The following is an 18,340-nucleotide window of genomic DNA, read 5'->3' as shown; positions in this document are numbered from 1 at the left end:
ATATTAAAGGGATGTCTTATTGTCATTAATGCACAATGGAGAACTGAAATGAATGGATTAATGTGTATAAAGATATGCCCGTGTATATCACCTAAATTATTTTTGATTTATTTTGACGTTTGTATATGTTCAGCTGGGTTGAAAGCCAGCCAGCCAGCCATTCAGTCTGAAAGCCTGGACTTGAACAATATTGTCTGGTACCATACAGAAAGACCTTGACCGCCCATACATAGATACTACTGTGATTCAGCTGCTAGTCTTCACAGAGTTGTCATCAAAGGCAAGCTCTTTTTGTGTCAAGGTCAGTGGCATTTTGTGATGCCCCTCCAACACATGTTTAAACTCTCTCTTGGTAGTGATGAGAATGTACATATAGTTTTTTTTATGTGTCTGTGCTGTATAGTGCCTCCGCTTGACCTTTGCACTAATGGTGAACCTGGAGATTTGGCCAATCAATCTGGACACAAGTTTTCTGCTGTTTGATCGGCTGTTGCCTAACTGTGCCTTAATTTTATTTTAGCTTGTGATGATTTTTTTCCCCCTTTCTTACACTTTGCTCTACAAGAGTTGAATCTTTGCCTGGCAAAGGGTTGTATTTCTCAGTCAGTTTCTTACTAGCATATGAAAGTTTTTCTCTCTTCTGAAACTATGTTACACTGGGACTGTAGGGTCAACAAGAGAGTGCAGTGTGTGTGTGTGCGAGCGTGAGTATGCGCATGCATGTGTGTATGTATGTGTGTGTATGTGTAACTTGTAAATCTCTGTATATAGTGCAAAGGGCTGTTAATGATGTGACACTGTTTAAAGAAATTCTAAATTTATTAAGACAATCTTTGTCAACATAAGTTAGCACAGTTGTGTTTCTTTTGCGCTATATCATTCTGTGATCAACACATGCCTAAAATTATTAGATGCCCCCTTGAATATTTGTTATGAAGTGTACCCCATGTATTGTTTTTCAAATTTGGACCATTTAAATTGTCATGTTGTGTCATTCAGTTGCAATAACTGTTTACTGTTGCTATTTACTGCTGTAAATAAATATCTTATGAAGATTTTTGTTTGTTTGGCGTTTTTTTTTATGCTTGAAGAGGAAACAAGGGTAATGGCACACCAAACCAAACCTAATGGAGGTGTGGTAGCTTGCTTTAGGGGCAGCCGTGGCCTGCTGGTTAGTGTTTCGGACCTGTAACCGGAGGGTTGCCGGTTCGAACCCCGACCAGTAGGCACGGCTGAAGTGCCCTTGAGCAAGGCACCTAACCCCTCACTCCCCGCTGTTGTTTCAGGCAGCTTACTGCTCCGGGATTAGTGTGTGCTTTACCTCACAGTGTGTTTCACTAATTCACGGATTGGGATAAATGCAGAGACCAAATTTCCCTCACAGGATCAAAAGAGTATATACTTATACTTACTTCACACTAGATGGCGATGTTTCTCAGTAGTGACATTCTTACTGTAAGTATATTGGAGTTGGTTGAGTTTGCTGGTGCATGCAGCTACCTATTGTCATTCATAGTTTATTGTATTAGTTTACATAATTAGCACATTCTTAGAGCTTACAAATTTAACACTGAAATTTGGAATTTAACAAGCAGTCACACCATCATGTAGACTCAAATACAACTTTAGATTAAGTTAGTAGGGAAATGTGATGAAAGTCATTGCCCTGTATCATTTGTAGCTTCCAAGACACTTAGACTAGATCATTCCTCAACTGATGGTAGCAAACGATTTCCTGTTGCAATGCAATATTGGGAATAACCTGTATGATTACAGTGCCATCACACATCTGTTTGTCAGTGAATAGCACATTCAGCAGAATGTGCCAAGCAGGTCTACTGCCATTTATGCCCTGAGAATTAAATCTCATGCATATTTTTAATGTAGTTGCGTTCTGTGCACAGCTGGAGTATGGTAATCCAGCACATGGTGCAATGTACTGTGTAAGTCTTTCAAAACCTCAGAACTACCTGAGCGAGGCGCTCGAGGCTCACTGTAAAATGGCAGTTTGAAACAGGGAAGGCTCCCGCCTGTTTACCATCCTATAGGTTCTCATTCCACCTCCTCTCCTCTCCAGCCTCTCCCTCCCCGTCTTCTCGTGATGCTGCCCTTCTGTCTTGGTACCATTCACACAGGAGATTGAAAGTGGACGCGGAGCGTTTACGACAACGACATTGTTTACTTGTGCTGGTAGGTCACACCTTTGTCATAGCGCATTCATTCTAAAAGGTGCTCAAATGTCAGTATTATTTAAATAAAAAAAAAGCCTATGGTATATGATTTTCTGCGAGCCGATAGAAAACAACAGACAATCTCGCATTTGTGAAGGCAAGATAAACTGGTGTATGCGCATCACCTCCTTTTAGCTAAACATTTGTTGAACGTGTATGCTTTTTTTAATGCAGTGACGCATCGCAGGTAAAATGTAATCTGCTCACCTTGTGCTAATAGCTTTTGATTATAGTAGGGATCTTATGTTTAAAATGTCGATTCAACGATAAGCCTCTGGCGTTGTTGTTTGTGTAAGTATAAAACTGAATTGGTACATTGTATCTATGTTAATGTGTTTATCGTTATTTTTTGCTTCTTTACCTGAGACATCCATGATTGGCAATCATGCGTGCATGCGCGCGCGTGAGTGTGTTTGTGTGGAGAAGCTGCATGTTGTCCATGCCACTGAAGCTGTCATAATTCTCAGTAAGGCGAAAAACACGTTAGCCATGTCGAAGGGATGTTCAGTGGCGTCCTAGACTAGTTAGTGGCTAATTTGGTCCATGCCTAAGGGAACCCATACCAACACGAAATCTCATGCATGATGGAGGTTTAGCAGAACTATTGCTCAGTATTACTATGTGCTTGCGGGTTTACACCGCCATGAATGGTATCAGTTCGGGGACAGTTTCTGTGTGGTTCAATGGATTTTTCAATGGCAAATTCATAATTCTAAAGTTTGTCGTTTTTGAAGTTTTAATTTAGTTAGCAGAACTAGTTCCTCCCTCTAATCTAAGCTTTAACATGCTATGATATCTATCTGACTAAATCTAAACTCAGTATACTCAATTTAATAGTTAATGGACAACCTCTCACAAAGAGTTAGTATGTAGTTTTAAGTTATACTTATACGATAAAGGATTAGGTTTAGTCTATTGTCTAGTAGTAGTATCAAGTAATGCATAAGACATGGAAATATCATGAAAAGGTCTCTGGACACTCTCATACATTTCATCACCCTATTTCCCAAAAACATTATCCACAGAACCCCCCCTTTCTCCTCTCTTTCTCTATGTCTCTGTGAGCAAATTATGCCTTTTCATCTAATTACTGAAAGAAGCAGTGGTAATAGGCCCATTTTCATAATCGCTTCTCTGTATTAATAGATGCTGAGACTCCTTTGTGAGAAATGAATTTGCCAAGGCAATGGCGCGGTTCTAAGAGTGCACAGAAAGGTGAACTTGATGTTCTCAAAACGGTGTTCCAGCTCATTTACTGAAATTCAACTGTTTTTTTGTTTTGTTTTTCTCGATGGTAATGTTGCTTTTGGGGGATGACGGCTGTGTCTGTTTTGTACTGCAGAAAACCACCAATCTGTTCTTTGATGATGATAAAATTATTATAATGTTGGCGAAGACATTCTGACTCTCAAATGCAGCATATTTATAAGTACAGGGAAAAACGGGTATATTTGATTAATTTTCAGTGTTAGGATTTGCCTGGGAGCAGAATAATTTCAGACAGTGTGGCCTAGAAAGAAGTGTCAAAATTCCCAAGGCAACAGACTCTGGTCACTGTTTCTGCATCTGCGGTAGAGAGTGAAGGCAGGAACTGAGCTGTGCCAGTGAAAAACGTAGGAACTACGCAAACCGCATGAATCAGGTCTGGACATGTGGTCATGTTTTGGTCATTTTTCACCTCTGAAGCTGTGAAGCTTACAGGCGCAGGACAGGACCGTCTCCCCCCTCCTCTGTGTTTGGCTCTTGGACAGGTGGCCTGAGACGTGCCCCAGATAGGGCGAAACATTTTTTATGTCTGGGGAAAGGCAGGGTATTTGTTATTGTAGTATGGTTTGTGTCAAGAGTTCCTCCTGGACCCTGGTAGTCAACTTGACAGCCTTGTGTCCAGCAGGTAATTATCTGAGTTCATTAATTACCTCCGCTGCTGAGGTGAAGGTAGCAAGTAACAATTTTTTTCTACCACTTAATCTTGAAGAAAGGATTAAAAATAAACTAATTAAAAAATAATGTCTTTGCTAAAAAGAAAAGGTGAAAGTCAATTTAGTCTTGAGCATAGGGATAATTCCCTGAATTGAAATATCAGTGCTGGAAATGTTTTAGAGTGCCAAATAAATGCTATCACCAAAACAGAGGCATGACTAGTGCTGTTGGTGGCCATTAGGTTGCTTTAGCAAGTGGGACACAGTCCATGAGCTGTTTCTCTTGTGGGGTGGGCTCACTGAAACTGTTGCAGTGATATGGAGGGAGCACGGCTGCCTTACAGGCCTGCAGGAGTTCACAGCTGGCAGACCACCACAGTCACAGGCAGACACGTTCCTACTTTCATCCACAAAACAATGATTCAGCCGGCGGGAATGTCAGCGGCTAGTGGCCAGTCTAGTATAGGACCGGCCTGTCGAGAAATACCAAAACACATACGTGTAGCTATAATTAGAAAGCTGTTAGTTCCGTTCTCTCTCTCTCTCTCTCTCTCTCTCTCTCTCAGTCAACCTCCCTCGTTCTCCCACTCCATATCTTTTTAAGCCCCTCTCACTGTTGTTCTTTTTCTACCAGTCTCCTCTCTGTAGGCCTATCTCTCTGTTCAGCAGTGTGTCCATCTTTCTCTCTGTTGTTGTTTCCTTTCACATTCCCTTTTAATATTCCCCTTCATTCTTGTAGTATTGTAACAAGTGACCAAATATAGTACAACCACTGGTCATCATTGTGCTGCCTGTGTATAATATTCTTACATAACACTGAATTAGCTGTTTCTATCACATTCATGGATTACACAGGTCACTGTGTTACACAGTTGTAGTTGTATAGGCACATCATTCTATTATAAGAAATATTCTTTCTGCTCTATGATATTCTTATACGTAGTTGTTTTCAGTACTAGACATGAATAATCTTATAATTTAAGGAATGTTTATATAATTCCCATAATATTTCTTTCTTTATTAGCTTTTGTTTGGCTTATTTTTTATGCATGCTATTGATGAAAGGGTGCTGAGAAGATCTCTCCTCTCTGGTTTTGAGGGGATGGGCCTTAGCACAGTGTTGCTGTGGGATGAGCTGTAACAGGCTGTTGACTTGCTGCTCATCTTGACTGAGAGTGGCTGGTCCAGGAGACAAAGGTGATGAAGGGCTGGCGACAGAGACGGGGTGAGGCTGAGTGGAGAGAGGAGGAGGATGGGGGGAGGTGGGGTTGAGAAGGGGGTGCGGCCCCCTGTTTAATATTTCATGAGGTTCCTCCTCCAGTTTAGTGCCCAGAGACCACGCAGCAGTCGTTATCAATGTTCACGTGAGCAGGGGAGCGGAGGGGGGCTTGTCACAAGGGACATGCTTAGGGCGGACATGTACACACACACACACACACACACACACACACACACACACACACACACACACACACACACACACACAAATACACATGCCACATGCACCTAGACACATATATATATATATATATATATATATATATATATATACACACAATGATTGTATGCTCACACACACACATACAATGTCATGATACACCTGCCAATAGAAACAAACACACGTGTACACACACATGCACGCACATACACACAACACAGATATGGTTCACTCGCCCATGTTGTCCCAGAAGGTTACATTGTATGATTAGTGAGCAGGTGCTGTGGGCTTGAGCTTTGAACACAGGCTGGGGGAGTGTGCGTGTGTGTGTGTGTGTGGGGGGGGGGGGGGCTACTCTGTCAAGCCGTTAAGGCCGTAAATTACCTCTGCTGAAGAAAACCTCTTTATCAGCAGGAGCAGGAGGCTGGACAAATACAGACAGAAGAAGGGAGAGAGGAGAAAGGAGAGGAAGAAATACACAAGAAGACTGCAGACAGCAGCAGAGTGCCACAGATCGCTGAAGAGAGACAGAACAAAAACAATAGAAAGGAAAGTGGAGAGAGAAGTAGAGGGTCAGAGAAAAAGAGATAGAGGAAAAGAGGAAGGAACCGCCAAAGCCAGAGTGATATCTTGTAAGGCTGCAGCAGCATGGAGGCAGTCAGAGATCGGCCATGTGTGTACAGTATGTGTGTGTCTCAGGCAGCCATTGTGTGCTGTAGACATGAGCGTGCCACATCCAGAGAGAGAGAGAAAGAGAGAGAAAAAGAGAGGGAGACATCTATCAGCTTGTCTCTCGGTCGCCAGAAGGGGGTCTCCCGTTCAACCATCTCCTGCTGTGCATTAAGGGAGGGAGCAAAAAGTGGAGCGTACGCATGCTGTGTGTGTGTGTGTGTGTGTGTGTGTGTGTGTGTGTGTGTGTGTATGTGTGTGTGTGTGTGTGTGTGTATGTATGTGTGTGTGTGTGTGTATGTGTGTGTGTGTTTGTGTGTGTGTGTGTGTATGTGTGTGTTTGTGGGTGTGTGTGTGTGTGTGTTAACCACTGCTTCCTGTGCCAAAGAGGGCTAACATCAGTAGGGAGAGGCATGATAGAGGAGGAGGAGGACACCACAGACAAGAGCCTCCACCAACTTCTTCCTCACAGGGTCTCAGCATGGAGGCAATTGGGGAGATTTTGTTCCCTACTCCCTGGCCAGAGGGCTGCTTCAGCGAGTACAGAGTGCCTAGGTGCTGTTTGCTGCTGCAGTGCTTGATGCTCGTGTTGTAAGACCACTTGTTGTTTACCTGTGAAAAGCAAAATGCTAAGCTGCGTTGGAGTTGCTTAATAAGTAGGTTTCTGGAGCTGTACAAAAAACTCAGGTGGCTTGTTTATGTTTTGAAATGGCAGTTTCCTTTGTGGCACAATATGCTCAGTTGAAATGTCTGTTGGTTCTATTTTTTTGTGAAGTTTCAAAATGCAGTTGGTGTGCCTACAGACTTAATATGGAGAGTCCTTTTGCTAAAATTTGTCCATCACACGTACAGTATGCACTGCTTAGCTCAAGTGTGTGTGTATGTCTGGCTATTTTTACATTGTAAACATATTTTCTATGTTTGCCAATGAGCCTGGAATGGCAAGGTGGAATAGATGCAAAAGAGATTTCATTTAAGTCAGATTATAAAATTGAATGGCTGATTGGAGGGTAGCTTCAGCCAAATATGAAGTATAGAGATTTCCCTTCCCAGAGAGAGAGAGAGAGAGAGAGAGAGAGAGAGAGATCTCACTACTGAGAAATAACGGATAGACCCATTTTTTACCTCAGACACTAGCGACCTTTCTCTTTAAAGACAGATGTCGCGGGAGGGTTCCCCTCTAATGGACATTGGATATCCACTCACCACCATGGACTGTGGAGGTTTCCTGGAAGAGGGTCCAAGCTTCTGGTCCAGACTTCCCTTCCCATCCCCTCTTGACAGATTGAGGTCCCTGTCCCCTTGGCAACCTCTCTCTGGCTGCCGCCTCCGTTCACTGGGCTAATGCATTCAAATGGGCGCTTTTAGAAACCATTTGCAGCACAGATTCTTTCTTCCTAGACTAGAGGCTGATGGAGGTGACTGTAGCGTGCTCCGTCTGTGAGCGTCTATTGCTTCTTCTGCTCCACGTGGATTCATGGAAGTCTTGAGTAGCAGAGAGCTCCTTTTGACATTCACAAGGCTCACCAGCAGAATTTTAAATATTGAAGTCACTACAGCATGGATCTCTGCCTGTGTCAAATACAAGTAAACAACAGCAATGCTCAGCACTGTGCCTCAGTCTAAGCCATCCATCTTGCTTGTTTCCTTCCTACCAAGGTCTCTCAGATCTCTCTTTTTCTCCCTCGGTTAAAGAGAGGGATTGATCTTGACAGCGGTCCACAAAGGGAAGCATCTTATGGGGGGAGTGCCCACTGGTCAGATAGGTGTCTGTGCTGATTTTCCTGGGCCTGTATTGATTCTGGCCTTGACTGATGCAGGTGTTCGGCTTTCACTGTGTGGGAAGGAGAGTGGAGGGGTCTAATTACCCTGAGTCTGCTGCAGTTTAAATGCAGCACAGCATGCTTGGTGTGCAAGGGGGCCTTGGGCCAAAACCTGGTGAATAGGAACTCATCGCTCATAGACTGCCATGTTAAGATGGTGTGCAATTTTGGTTTGCTGTAAGGGCTTAATAGATGGTCTGTACACTAGCGCTGTTATGCAAATTGAGTTTGCAAATGCTCTTTGCGAAATACACAGGGCCCTAGGGGGACATTTCCCACCATGGAAATGAGTGATAGCAATCAGATTCTTCATTTTTCACAAAAAAGGTGAAAAGAAATAAAGCAAGCAGAGAATAGATAGATAGATAGATAGATAGATAGATAGATAGATAGATAGATACTTTATTGATCCCCAAGGGGAAATTCAAAATAATAGCGAGAGAGACAGAGACTATGTTGTGTAACATAATCTTGTATGCTGTCATGCCCAGAGATTGCACGGAGGATGGGGGCCGTGGGATGGGCAGGGTCTGTTAACTGAGTTCTGATTGATTAGCCAGCACGGTGTTGAGGCAGTGCTGAGGTGGCACTTGTTTCACTTGGCTGGCATCCTGCAGGGCCAGTACGGTCTGTGTTCTAAGGCTTTGTCGCACATATATCTAAAGCCCTGTTTCCAAGTACTCCTGCAAGTGAGAGCAATGAGGTCAATACTCTGTGTGTGTGTGTGTCTGTGTGTGTGTGTGTCTGTGTGTGTGTGTGTGTGTGTGTGTGTGTGTGTGTGTGATGCCCATGAGATGAGCTGGTGTAAGTGTCCTGTCAGCAAATCACTACGAAGTTCCTGGTAAAAATGAAGGTCGAAAACAAGCCCAGTGCCCATGACGATGCCCCGTCTGTGTGACTGTCATCTTTAGATCTATCGCCCTTTTTTTGACCTCTCTCCATGCAGGCATGTTTTGCATAGTGACGTTTGTGTCTTTGATGTAGACATGCCCATGTGAGGTAGATCCACAAGGTGTTATATTTTGACAGGACAGGGTAATTTCAAAAATGCATCCATATAAATAGACTGAAGTCTTTACATGTGTTATCTGACATGATAAGGAAGAGCCGAGAGCTCCTTGGTGGTCCGTCTTGCGCCTCTCTATACAGTGCAGAGGTGCAAAGCCACAGCTGGGTTATCAGAAGTTACTCTCCAGTCTTGGGAAGTGTGCCCTGGGGACGAGTGAGTGTGATTTATACGAGGAGAGGAGTGGTGAGAGGACATGTGTGAGGAGAGGGGGTCAGTCGCCCAGGCTGAAGTGGGTGTGAAGGCCCGGGAGAAACTGACAGCTGTAAAGTGTCTGAGTAGCTCCCCTAAGGAGGAAGTGAAGTCATTACAGCAAAATAAAAATAGATGTATTGTATAAGGTATTTACTGCACAGGGCTGTACATCAAGTGCACTTTACTGTTTCTATCTCCCCCAGTGCTTTACCCAACTACACTGGCTGTAGTTCTGGCTTTTATTTCAGTGTGCATTAAACCATAAAAATGGATAAAAAAAATAATAATAATATAATTAAATAAGAATTAAGGTATTTTTCATACAAATATTTTTGTGAACATAACATTTTGCAGTGATGGTGAGACACTGAAATTATCTCTGAATTGATCTATTTTTGTCCAAAGCCATTAAACTGTAAGTTCTAGTCTTTTGTGCTTTCAGTGTCCGCAGAAAACGCAATCAAGCACTTCAGGAATGCTGGTTAGGAGGACTAATGCATGAGTGTTGAATGGTAGGCCTATAGTCAGATTGAAATGCAATGCCATTTCATAGACACAGACCCTGCCTCTACCATAATGGCTCCATAGTGGCTCTGAAGATGTTTTATTGATGGGCCAGAAAGAGGTCAGTCAAGGATACACTCGGTGGTCTTTTGCAGGAAGATGGCATCTGGAATGAGGACCGATGCCCAGACCTCCCCCGTGACCTTGGCTGGGATGAGCAGTTGATGGATGGGATGGAGGAGGAGGAAGATTAGGAGGACAGGGGGGGGGGGCAGAGAGGAGAGGAAGATGCACTTACATGTTGTAAAAATATCTGTATGAGGTGCACAGATTGAGACTGGGTTGTCCAATAGTTGTTGGATCCATAGCAACAGAAACCGAGTAAAGACAAACTTACTTAAATACTTCAAATGTATACTCCTATGACCTGGATAAGGTGGAGGTGTAATTACCCATTGCAAAAGCATGCAGGACAGTGTGTGTGCTCTGTGGGGGGAGACTAGCTCAGAGAGCAGGCCTGATCCTGCCCCCGGGCCTGAGCTGAGTTCTGCTGAATATGGTGTGCCCAGTGTGAACCCATTTTACTGCTTAGTGTGTGCTCACCTCTAGCTGAAAAGTCCTGATGAAGGGGAGGCTTTTAATGTAAAGATGGATGGTATTTACATTTAGCAGACTGCCAGGGGGAGGCTGTGTTGTATGACCTGATAGACTAGAAATGTTTCGCTTCGATTAAGAGAAAATAGCTTGGACAATGGACATCAAATGTGTCTTTGAGTGTGTTTGCCAGCATGTGTGCATGTTTATAAGTGCAGTGTTGGTGTCTATGTGTCAGTGTGTGTGTGTGTGGGTGTCTATTTGTCAATGTGTGTGTGAGAGAGAGAGAGATAGAGAGAGTGTGTGTGTGTATTTGTGAGTGCATGCAAGAGCAATCAGCCCCTATTTGTTGTTAATCAGCAGCAGAGGCTGACTTGAGAGTATCCAAATGCATCCGTCACCCCCCCCCCCCCAAACAAATCAACACACAGACCCAGTTCAGCCGCTGCAGGTTACCAATTGGACCAGGGAGAATGTCATTTCTCTCGATCAGGCCGCTGCGTCGAGCCTCTAACCCCGTTAAAGCACCTCCATTTTAAATTGTGCCTTTTTCCTCTGACTGCTTGTAATGAATGTTAGATGTCTGCTGGCTCTGAATTGTGCTCCCAGAGAATTGTGGTGTATTGGAAAGTCAGCCTGTCTCCTAACTGGCATGCTGAATATCAACAAATGCTTCATCTGCCGGTTCACAGGTTCTTTAGCCTTTTGATCTTTATCCAAATAGTATACATGTTGCTGACAAATTGGTGTGCTTGTGTTCCCCTGTCGTGCACATAAATCTGCTGGCAAAAAGTCCACTCATGTTCTGGCAAGTGGGCAGGATGCATCAAAGACTCGAGATGCCCTCGGTCGAGACGAGCCGCTGATGGATTGCCTCTCCTACCGCAATGCTACGTGTTCGTGACACTGCATTAGAATCGACTGTGAGCTGGTCCCAGGATGTGGCCAGGACTGTCACCTAGGCATGATTAATTGATCTATCAGCGTAGCTCTTGATGCAGAGGTTCAGGTTATGCCTGTTCAGATATTGCTGGGCTCTACTCCCCTTGGTGTGTGTGTGTGTGTGTGTGTGTGTGTGTGTGTGTGTGTGTGTGTGTGTGTGTGTGTAACCTAAAAGAAAGTGAGTGGACATTCGTTCAACTGATGTCTGATGTCTGAGTTTAGACACAGAAAAGATTCTGTTTAAGAGTCTTAACAGTGAAAGGAATTTTTCATTTGTGTGGTAGGCCCACTGTTGTGTGTGTGTGTGTGTGTGTGTGTGTGTAACCTAAAAAAAAGTGAGTGGGCATTCGTTCAACTGATTCTGAGTTTATACACGAGTTTAGAAACTGAAGTCTGTTTAAGAGTCTTAATAGTGAAAGGAATTTTTCATTTGTGTGGTAGGCTGTTGTATGTTCAATCTAATTAACTGCCTGTGTTTACCTTCAAGACTGCTACCAGCAGCTGATGACTACATCAAATATATTTGCCAGATGCCTGAAATAGAGCAAAAGTTTACAAAGCAATTCGATATCACTTATTACAGATCTTTCTCACAGTAATTTCTCAACAGCTCAACTAATCCATTGGCTGAAGTAATCAATGGGAATAAAGTCTGAACACCAGTCTGCTATGACGTAATCGAGAATCACTGATAGCTAATGTAAAAAAAGAAAGAATATACCATCCATTACTTAATAATCAAAGAGGTATTCATGTAAATCTGCACTCAAATACATTGTATGATACAGGGGGAAGTATCCAGATGCTGCAGAAGTAGCTTTTCTCGAGGACTGAGCATGTTCAGTGGGACCAATGAGCTCCTGTTATAAGTAGGTCAATTGGAAGATTCTTTGGGCTGAATGGGATATGAGTGCTGCAGAGCATCAGGGATGTGCCTCGCCGGCTGCTGCTTTCATGATTTTTTGGAAGTGCCCTCAGTCCCTCTCCTTGTCAACATCACAGAGGATCTTTATCCTTTGGCGCAATTAGAGATGGCCTTCAATCTGTCTGTGATACTATTTGTGTATTTGTAATATAAGTGAAACCACTAACTGGCAAGTTGGAAGACAATTCTGTCTGTTTGCCACATGTTAATCTTTCAGAACAGTTTTATTAGGATTGAAAACATGGATCATCATGATATAGAGGTCTGTTCAAAAACCAAACAATAAAATAGTGTAGAAAGTGTTATGCACATAAAGTCATGAATTATGAATACAGATAAAGCCATGGTGCTTTAAAAGCCCCTGAAACCATGCTTCCTTTTAAAGAACATAGGATTTTTCAGTGCCCCCCCCCCCCCATACAATTTTTGGCTGAAGATGCTTGGATATCCAAACTTATCTTGATTTAATTTCAAATTCATGAAAGTGAATGTGGTAGATAAGGTGTATCTGTGCACTGGGCACAGTCTATAGTGCATCTGACAGTGATTCTTTTGACTCCATGGTGACAGGCATACTACATGTGACTGACGTGCCTACTCGACAGACAGTTAGTCATGGCCATTGTGATGCGATGACTGACACGCTCTATTACAGAGCATTCGTCATAGCCTGTGCATGATTCGAACTCATGATTGAAACTCTTTTAGCGGTGATTCTCTAAACATGTGTTGTGCATTGTTGTAATGGAACCAACCTCTGCTCGGACTTCACCTGAGATGAATTGGCTTTGTTTTGTAAACCCGATTCTAAGCCTGTCTCTTGCTGGTTTTATCCATTTTGATGCAGCTATGGATATTAGCCAGCCAAACCCAGGTGAGCCGGTTTCCTCCTTTCTCTCCACAGTAACTGGACGGTTACAGTGATGACACTCCTGAGGCCGCTGCTCACCCACTCAAAGCCCAGAGACAGGCGGGCAGGCTGTGCCCACTCTATCTGATGGCAACTGGCCAGCTACGTGTGCCTGCTGTTTGTGATGACTGGCATCCGGTGAAAATCCAGAGAATCCCTTCTGAATCCAGCGCCATGCTGATATCATATCTCATTTCTGAGATGAAATGCATTGTGTCTTGGAGTAGGGCTAAAATGTGGGCTGTATGAATCTGACATTTTAATGTTAGATCAAAAAGCTTTGAGGAAAATGTTGAAAAGATAATCCGCTAGGCTTTATTGTAGAGGACTATAACAATGAGTGAGTGAGTGAGTGATTGTGTGTGTGTGTGTGTGTGTGTGTGTGTGTGTGTGTGTGTGTGTGTGTGTGTGTGTTTGTGTGTGTGTGTGTGTGTGTCAGTTGACCCAGAGACTCATACTGTATTTCAAGATCATTAAATGGAACAAACTGAACTCGTGTTTACTTTTCTCCATCTCATGTAGGAAGCAAAGTAGGTCTTGATATTGCATTGGATCTTTATTTTTGGAATGGCCAACCAATTACATAGTGAACATTGTTTAGTCATGTCAGAAGGATTATCCATTTTATTATGCTGTCTATAGCAAACTACACATATTAACTATTTATTATGCATATTATACTTTATTGACTCTTTTTTGCAATAATGATGTAATGTGGAAGTTATACGACTGCAAAAGTGATATATTGAGTTGAAGCATTGAGTATAAACGCAACAGTTTTGCTTTCTTTCTCTGGGGAATACATTTGAAGGGCTTTTGTTTTGTGTTATGAAACAGGTCTCTTCTGAGATCATCTTTTCTTTTATGCTGCCGTGAAGATTTCTTTCTGTCAAAATCATATTCCTCTTTTGGTGTGTCGTCTTAGCGTAGGTTTCTTTGATTACCGCCCTTCCCCAAAATTGAGTTATGAAAGGGATGAGGCACTTTGAAGATAAAATAATTGTGTTTTTTTGTGAGGGTTTGTGTGGGCAATGGTGTAATACATTCACTCAAAATACCAGTGTGGTCTTCCCTTATTTTCTTTTTCAGAATACTCTGACATAGTTCTGCATTTCTGTTTGTCATTTCCTTGGGGAACAGTCCACTGACGAGCCAGTGTGGCACTCGTGTTCTTGTTGCTAGGGGGAGTTTGTAGGGATCTGTGCTATGCTATATCTTCTACAGTTAGATTATGCTGCATAAACACTACCTGTCCACTACTAACATTAAGTGTCCAGACTTTTGACCACAGAGTATCATTTCACCACACAGCTGGTACTGTGAAGAGTCCCAATGTCTGAATTATCAATTAGTTATTACAGTGCATGAAAATGCACTGTACTGTTCTTCCTAGGCTTCTTATTCTTATTCTTCCGCTAACGCATTTAATGCAGCTTCAAATGTTTAACGTAGAAACTTCATTCAAACTATGTTACGTAGGTCTTACTATTAATTAAAAACTATTGAAAAAATTCAAAATTTCCCCATAGACTGGTTCTCCACGAACTGGCAGTGCGAGAGCGGGATGTCCACGTCGAAGCTGGTCTCGCGCATGCGTGAGGAGTTGTGTGACGTGTTGAAGTAGTCGGGCGCGGAGGCCTGTGGTGGGGGGCGCAGGCTGGCGTGGGCCTCGGGCACATGGGCTGATGACATCATAATAGAGCACTTAAGCAATTAGAATCCTAGGCCAGGTGTTCCGGCCACCTGCATCAACTGTCAGTTTCTCAGGCTTTAAGCATGCAGTCTCATTCTCTTAATAAGACTACACGTCTTGTTCAACTGTTTCCTCTGTCCACAACATAATTTAACCATTTAAACTATCCACCTATTTAACTGTTCAGTCATTCCAACTATAATAAACCTCATCTAGGCCTACCTCGCAATTAATTTAACCTTTTAAACTATCCACCTATTTAACTGTTCAGTCATTCCAACTATATTAAACCTCATCTACCTAGTTCAGTCATTCCAACTATATTAAACCTCATCATGTTGGTTGCCAATTAGCACATCATCTGTTTTATCAATATATTTCACACCATATGTTTTGCATTTTCATGCACTGGTAATTCCCTGGAATTGCGTTTTCTAGTTATAGTTATTATATTATTTAATGTATTACTTTGTTTAATTTGTTACAGGGGTATTCGGGGTGTGAACTAAAGGGATGGAAAGATTATTTGAAGCATGGCCTCAAAAACTGTGCTGCATTAAGTGTGTCTCCTCATCCTTTGTTATGGATTTAAGTCCATGCTTCACAAGCCACTTGTGGGGCTAACATTGTTGTAGAAATTTATGATTCAGTGTGTGTTCATTTGAAAGACAATGGAACTAATTGTTTGTTTTGTAACTTTGAACAGGTAAGGGATCACCGACACCATGTACCCAGAGAAAGCACTCATCAATCAAAATCCATGAAACACATGTTTCAAACTGACTCTGCAAAGGTGAAGTGTCCGACCCCAAGTGAGCAAGCAAGCAAACTCGTAATGGATTTCCTGGCGAGGCAAGCTTTGTCTGTGAATGCTTGAAAAAAAAGTGACCCAAGAACATGAGTTTGAAGGACAACTCTGTCAATCAGCTTGAATCGAACACACAGGACAGTGCAGGTGAAGTCAGCAACAATAACCGGCAGGAAGAAGTATCCTCTGATAATGGGGACGCCAACGCCAACAGGATTCAGGTGGACGAGGAGAGGACGGGAGAGGTGGAGGGCTTCTCCCCCTTGCTGTCTCAGACTGAGGAGCAGGACAAGGTCATTATCTGGGGGACGGACTCCCAGTTTGATGACCCGGAGTTAGCGGAGTTTGAGATGCTGGAATGCCAGGAGCTGGAGGCGTACCTCGCGGAGGAGGATGATGAGGCTTTCACTACAGATGGAGTGGCTGAGACAGGCTCTCTGTCCAAGTCTGGTCCCAATGAAGCTAACGCTAGCACGTCCAGTACAGAGGAGGCGGCGAAAGGTGTGCAGCATGTTTTGAAGGAGCCAGAGATGACATCTCAGGCGTCTCCAAGCAAAGGGGGCAACAGGACTGAGGTGAGCTCGGAAACGGACATTTTCGTTTCGTGCTTCTCGTCTGTGTCCAGCCTCGGAGGCAGTCTGGCCAGTGCCCTGGACAACGCAGGCCGATCGCAGGCCACCGAGTCCTGCCACATTCCTTCTGGGCCGTACAGGACTCTGTCAGAGGACCTGACCATCGCCTCTCAGTCCTGCTCCACCATCTCAGAGAGGGGTCGTGGATCTCAAAGGGCCGCGGCTCCCACAGCCGAAAGCACAACACACCTGTCAGGGGTCGACCTGAATCTTAACTCCACAGTTCTGCCTGAGGAGCCCATCCTAGAAGCACAAGAGAAAGAACCAGGTCAAAGCTCTCCTGAGGAGTGCTCAGGTCTGCTCACGAATGGCGTCGGTGAAAGCAACAGGAACGTCACAAATACCAAATGGGAGCACATCAAACTCACAGATGCCGAGCAGAGCCTAGGAGAGCAGCTGAACGATGACCACCAGCCCACTGATGCAAAAACCAGCTGGAGCCAACCCCAGCCCACCAAGCTAACGACCTCCGATGGTACACATTCACTTGAGCAGCATCCTGCCCATCCCAAGCTAGTCCCTTCCACAAAAAAGACAAGTACAACAAGGCAGGTGGCAGCTACTCCAACTCATAATGTGAATGGTAAACCAGCTAAGAGTGATGAAGCCTCCGATGTGAATGTCATCCCACCCAAACCGATTGCAAAGAGTTTGTCCTGCCAGTGCGTGTCTCCCACCCCCCTGATTAAAAAACAGGCGTCCTTCGAGAGAGCTCGCAGTGCGAGTCCGTCCAGCCTGGACAAGAGGAAACCCTGGGGGAGTCCCTCCAGACCCGCCACACCACCGTCACCCAAGACCACGTGGTCCCCAAAAAGAAGGCCGCTTTCCTCTCCTGCTAAAACCACCAGCACCAGGGCCGCCAGCCAGGAGCGCAGCGACTCTCCACAGAGGGTCGCCAGCGGCATCAAGCCCCCCTCCAAGGTCGGGGTCAGCACCGCTATCCCCAAGGCTGTTCTACACCCACAGCCCGAAATCAAGCCCGCCACCAAAAACACGTCCCCACCCCAAAAGCCGAAAAACGTCCGCCCCAAGATTATCACGTATGTGAGGAAGAGCCCTCAAGTGAAACCGCCAGTGACCGATGGCCCGTATGAAGTGTCCACCTTACCCCCAAGGCTGACCCCTTACGCCAGTCCCCCAACTGCGAAAGAACCCAAGGCAACAGGGGTGAAGACATCCACCATCCTCAGTTCCTCCAACTTACTTTATGACAAATACAAGCAGGAGATGCAGAAGACGGGCTATTTCGGCCCAGGCTTGGTGGTGTCAGGGATCCGACCTCCCAGCTACACTGTCCCCCATAAGCTGACCGGCAAATCAGAGAGCTTTCATGGAGAGCTGCCCGAGAGGTACATGCATGAGGTGAGAACCTAGATCCCCTGACGGAAGCCCCTTTACTTTTCATATCTTTTTAATTACGTCTCTCCATAAGAGCCTCATCTCTCATGATACAGCAAGATGTTACACTGATAGGGCCGGCAAAATAAGACGGTGAGGGATATTTAATGTATGTGGAATCATGATTTTCTGAATGCTTCTGGCTGCTTCGTCTTCATTTTGCATAAATCTTCCATAAAACAGATATCACTTAAGCAGAATGATAATAGCCTTAAACCCTGGGATCTGTACCCCTCTTCCATCTTATTGGTGTACTCTAATTACATATCTTTACCGGTACATTCATGCTAATTGTTTTCGTTGGCATATATGTATTTTGAACAGCTTGTTTCCGCAGTGATACTAAAATGATGTGATTGTTTAATCCACGCACAGATGAGCCGGGCGACAGGTGGAACCCCAGGCCCTCCTCCCGGAGCCGGGGACGTGGCCGGTGTCTACCGCTCTCCCCGAGCCCTCCGGCCACAGTTGGGCCTGGGTGCCGTTGTCAGGCAGCCCGCTGCTAAAAACAGGATGATGATGGCAGGTCAGAGGTCGTCCCTGAGCTTCAGTCAGCCCGCCCCTGGCGGCCCACCCACCCACCACTACCAGGA

The 18,340-nt window shown here is 44.3% G+C and overlaps 1 protein-coding gene across 2 annotated transcripts in view; it reads left to right on the top strand.

The window, feature by feature from the left end:
* Nucleotides 1-2,046: 2,046 nt before the first annotated feature.
* Nucleotides 2,047-18,340, top strand: part of mtus2b (microtubule associated tumor suppressor candidate 2b) — a 63,539-nt gene continuing 47,245 nt past the window's right edge. The window contains exons 1-3 of one of the 2 annotated variants that reach the window (XM_042062719.1): nucleotides 2,047-2,190; nucleotides 15,616-17,711; nucleotides 18,123-18,340. The exon at nucleotides 18,123-18,340 is cut by the window's right edge and continues 8 nt beyond it. In XM_042062719.1, the coding sequence (XP_041918653.1) occupies nucleotides 15,807-17,711; nucleotides 18,123-18,340 (2,123 nt within the window). In that variant the 5' untranslated portion in view covers nucleotides 2,047-2,190; nucleotides 15,616-15,806. The remainder of the gene's footprint in view (nucleotides 2,191-15,615; nucleotides 17,712-18,122) is intronic. The other variant, XM_042062720.1, reaches the window with a different exon arrangement.

Source organism: Alosa sapidissima, chromosome 15 (assembly GCF_018492685.1).
Source record: "Alosa sapidissima isolate fAloSap1 chromosome 15, fAloSap1.pri, whole genome shotgun sequence".
In the NCBI taxonomy this organism is placed as follows: domain Eukaryota; kingdom Metazoa; phylum Chordata; class Actinopteri; order Clupeiformes; family Clupeidae; genus Alosa; species Alosa sapidissima.
The sequence above is the reverse complement of the archived record's forward strand: the minus strand, read 5'-3'. Positions and strand labels throughout refer to the sequence as shown.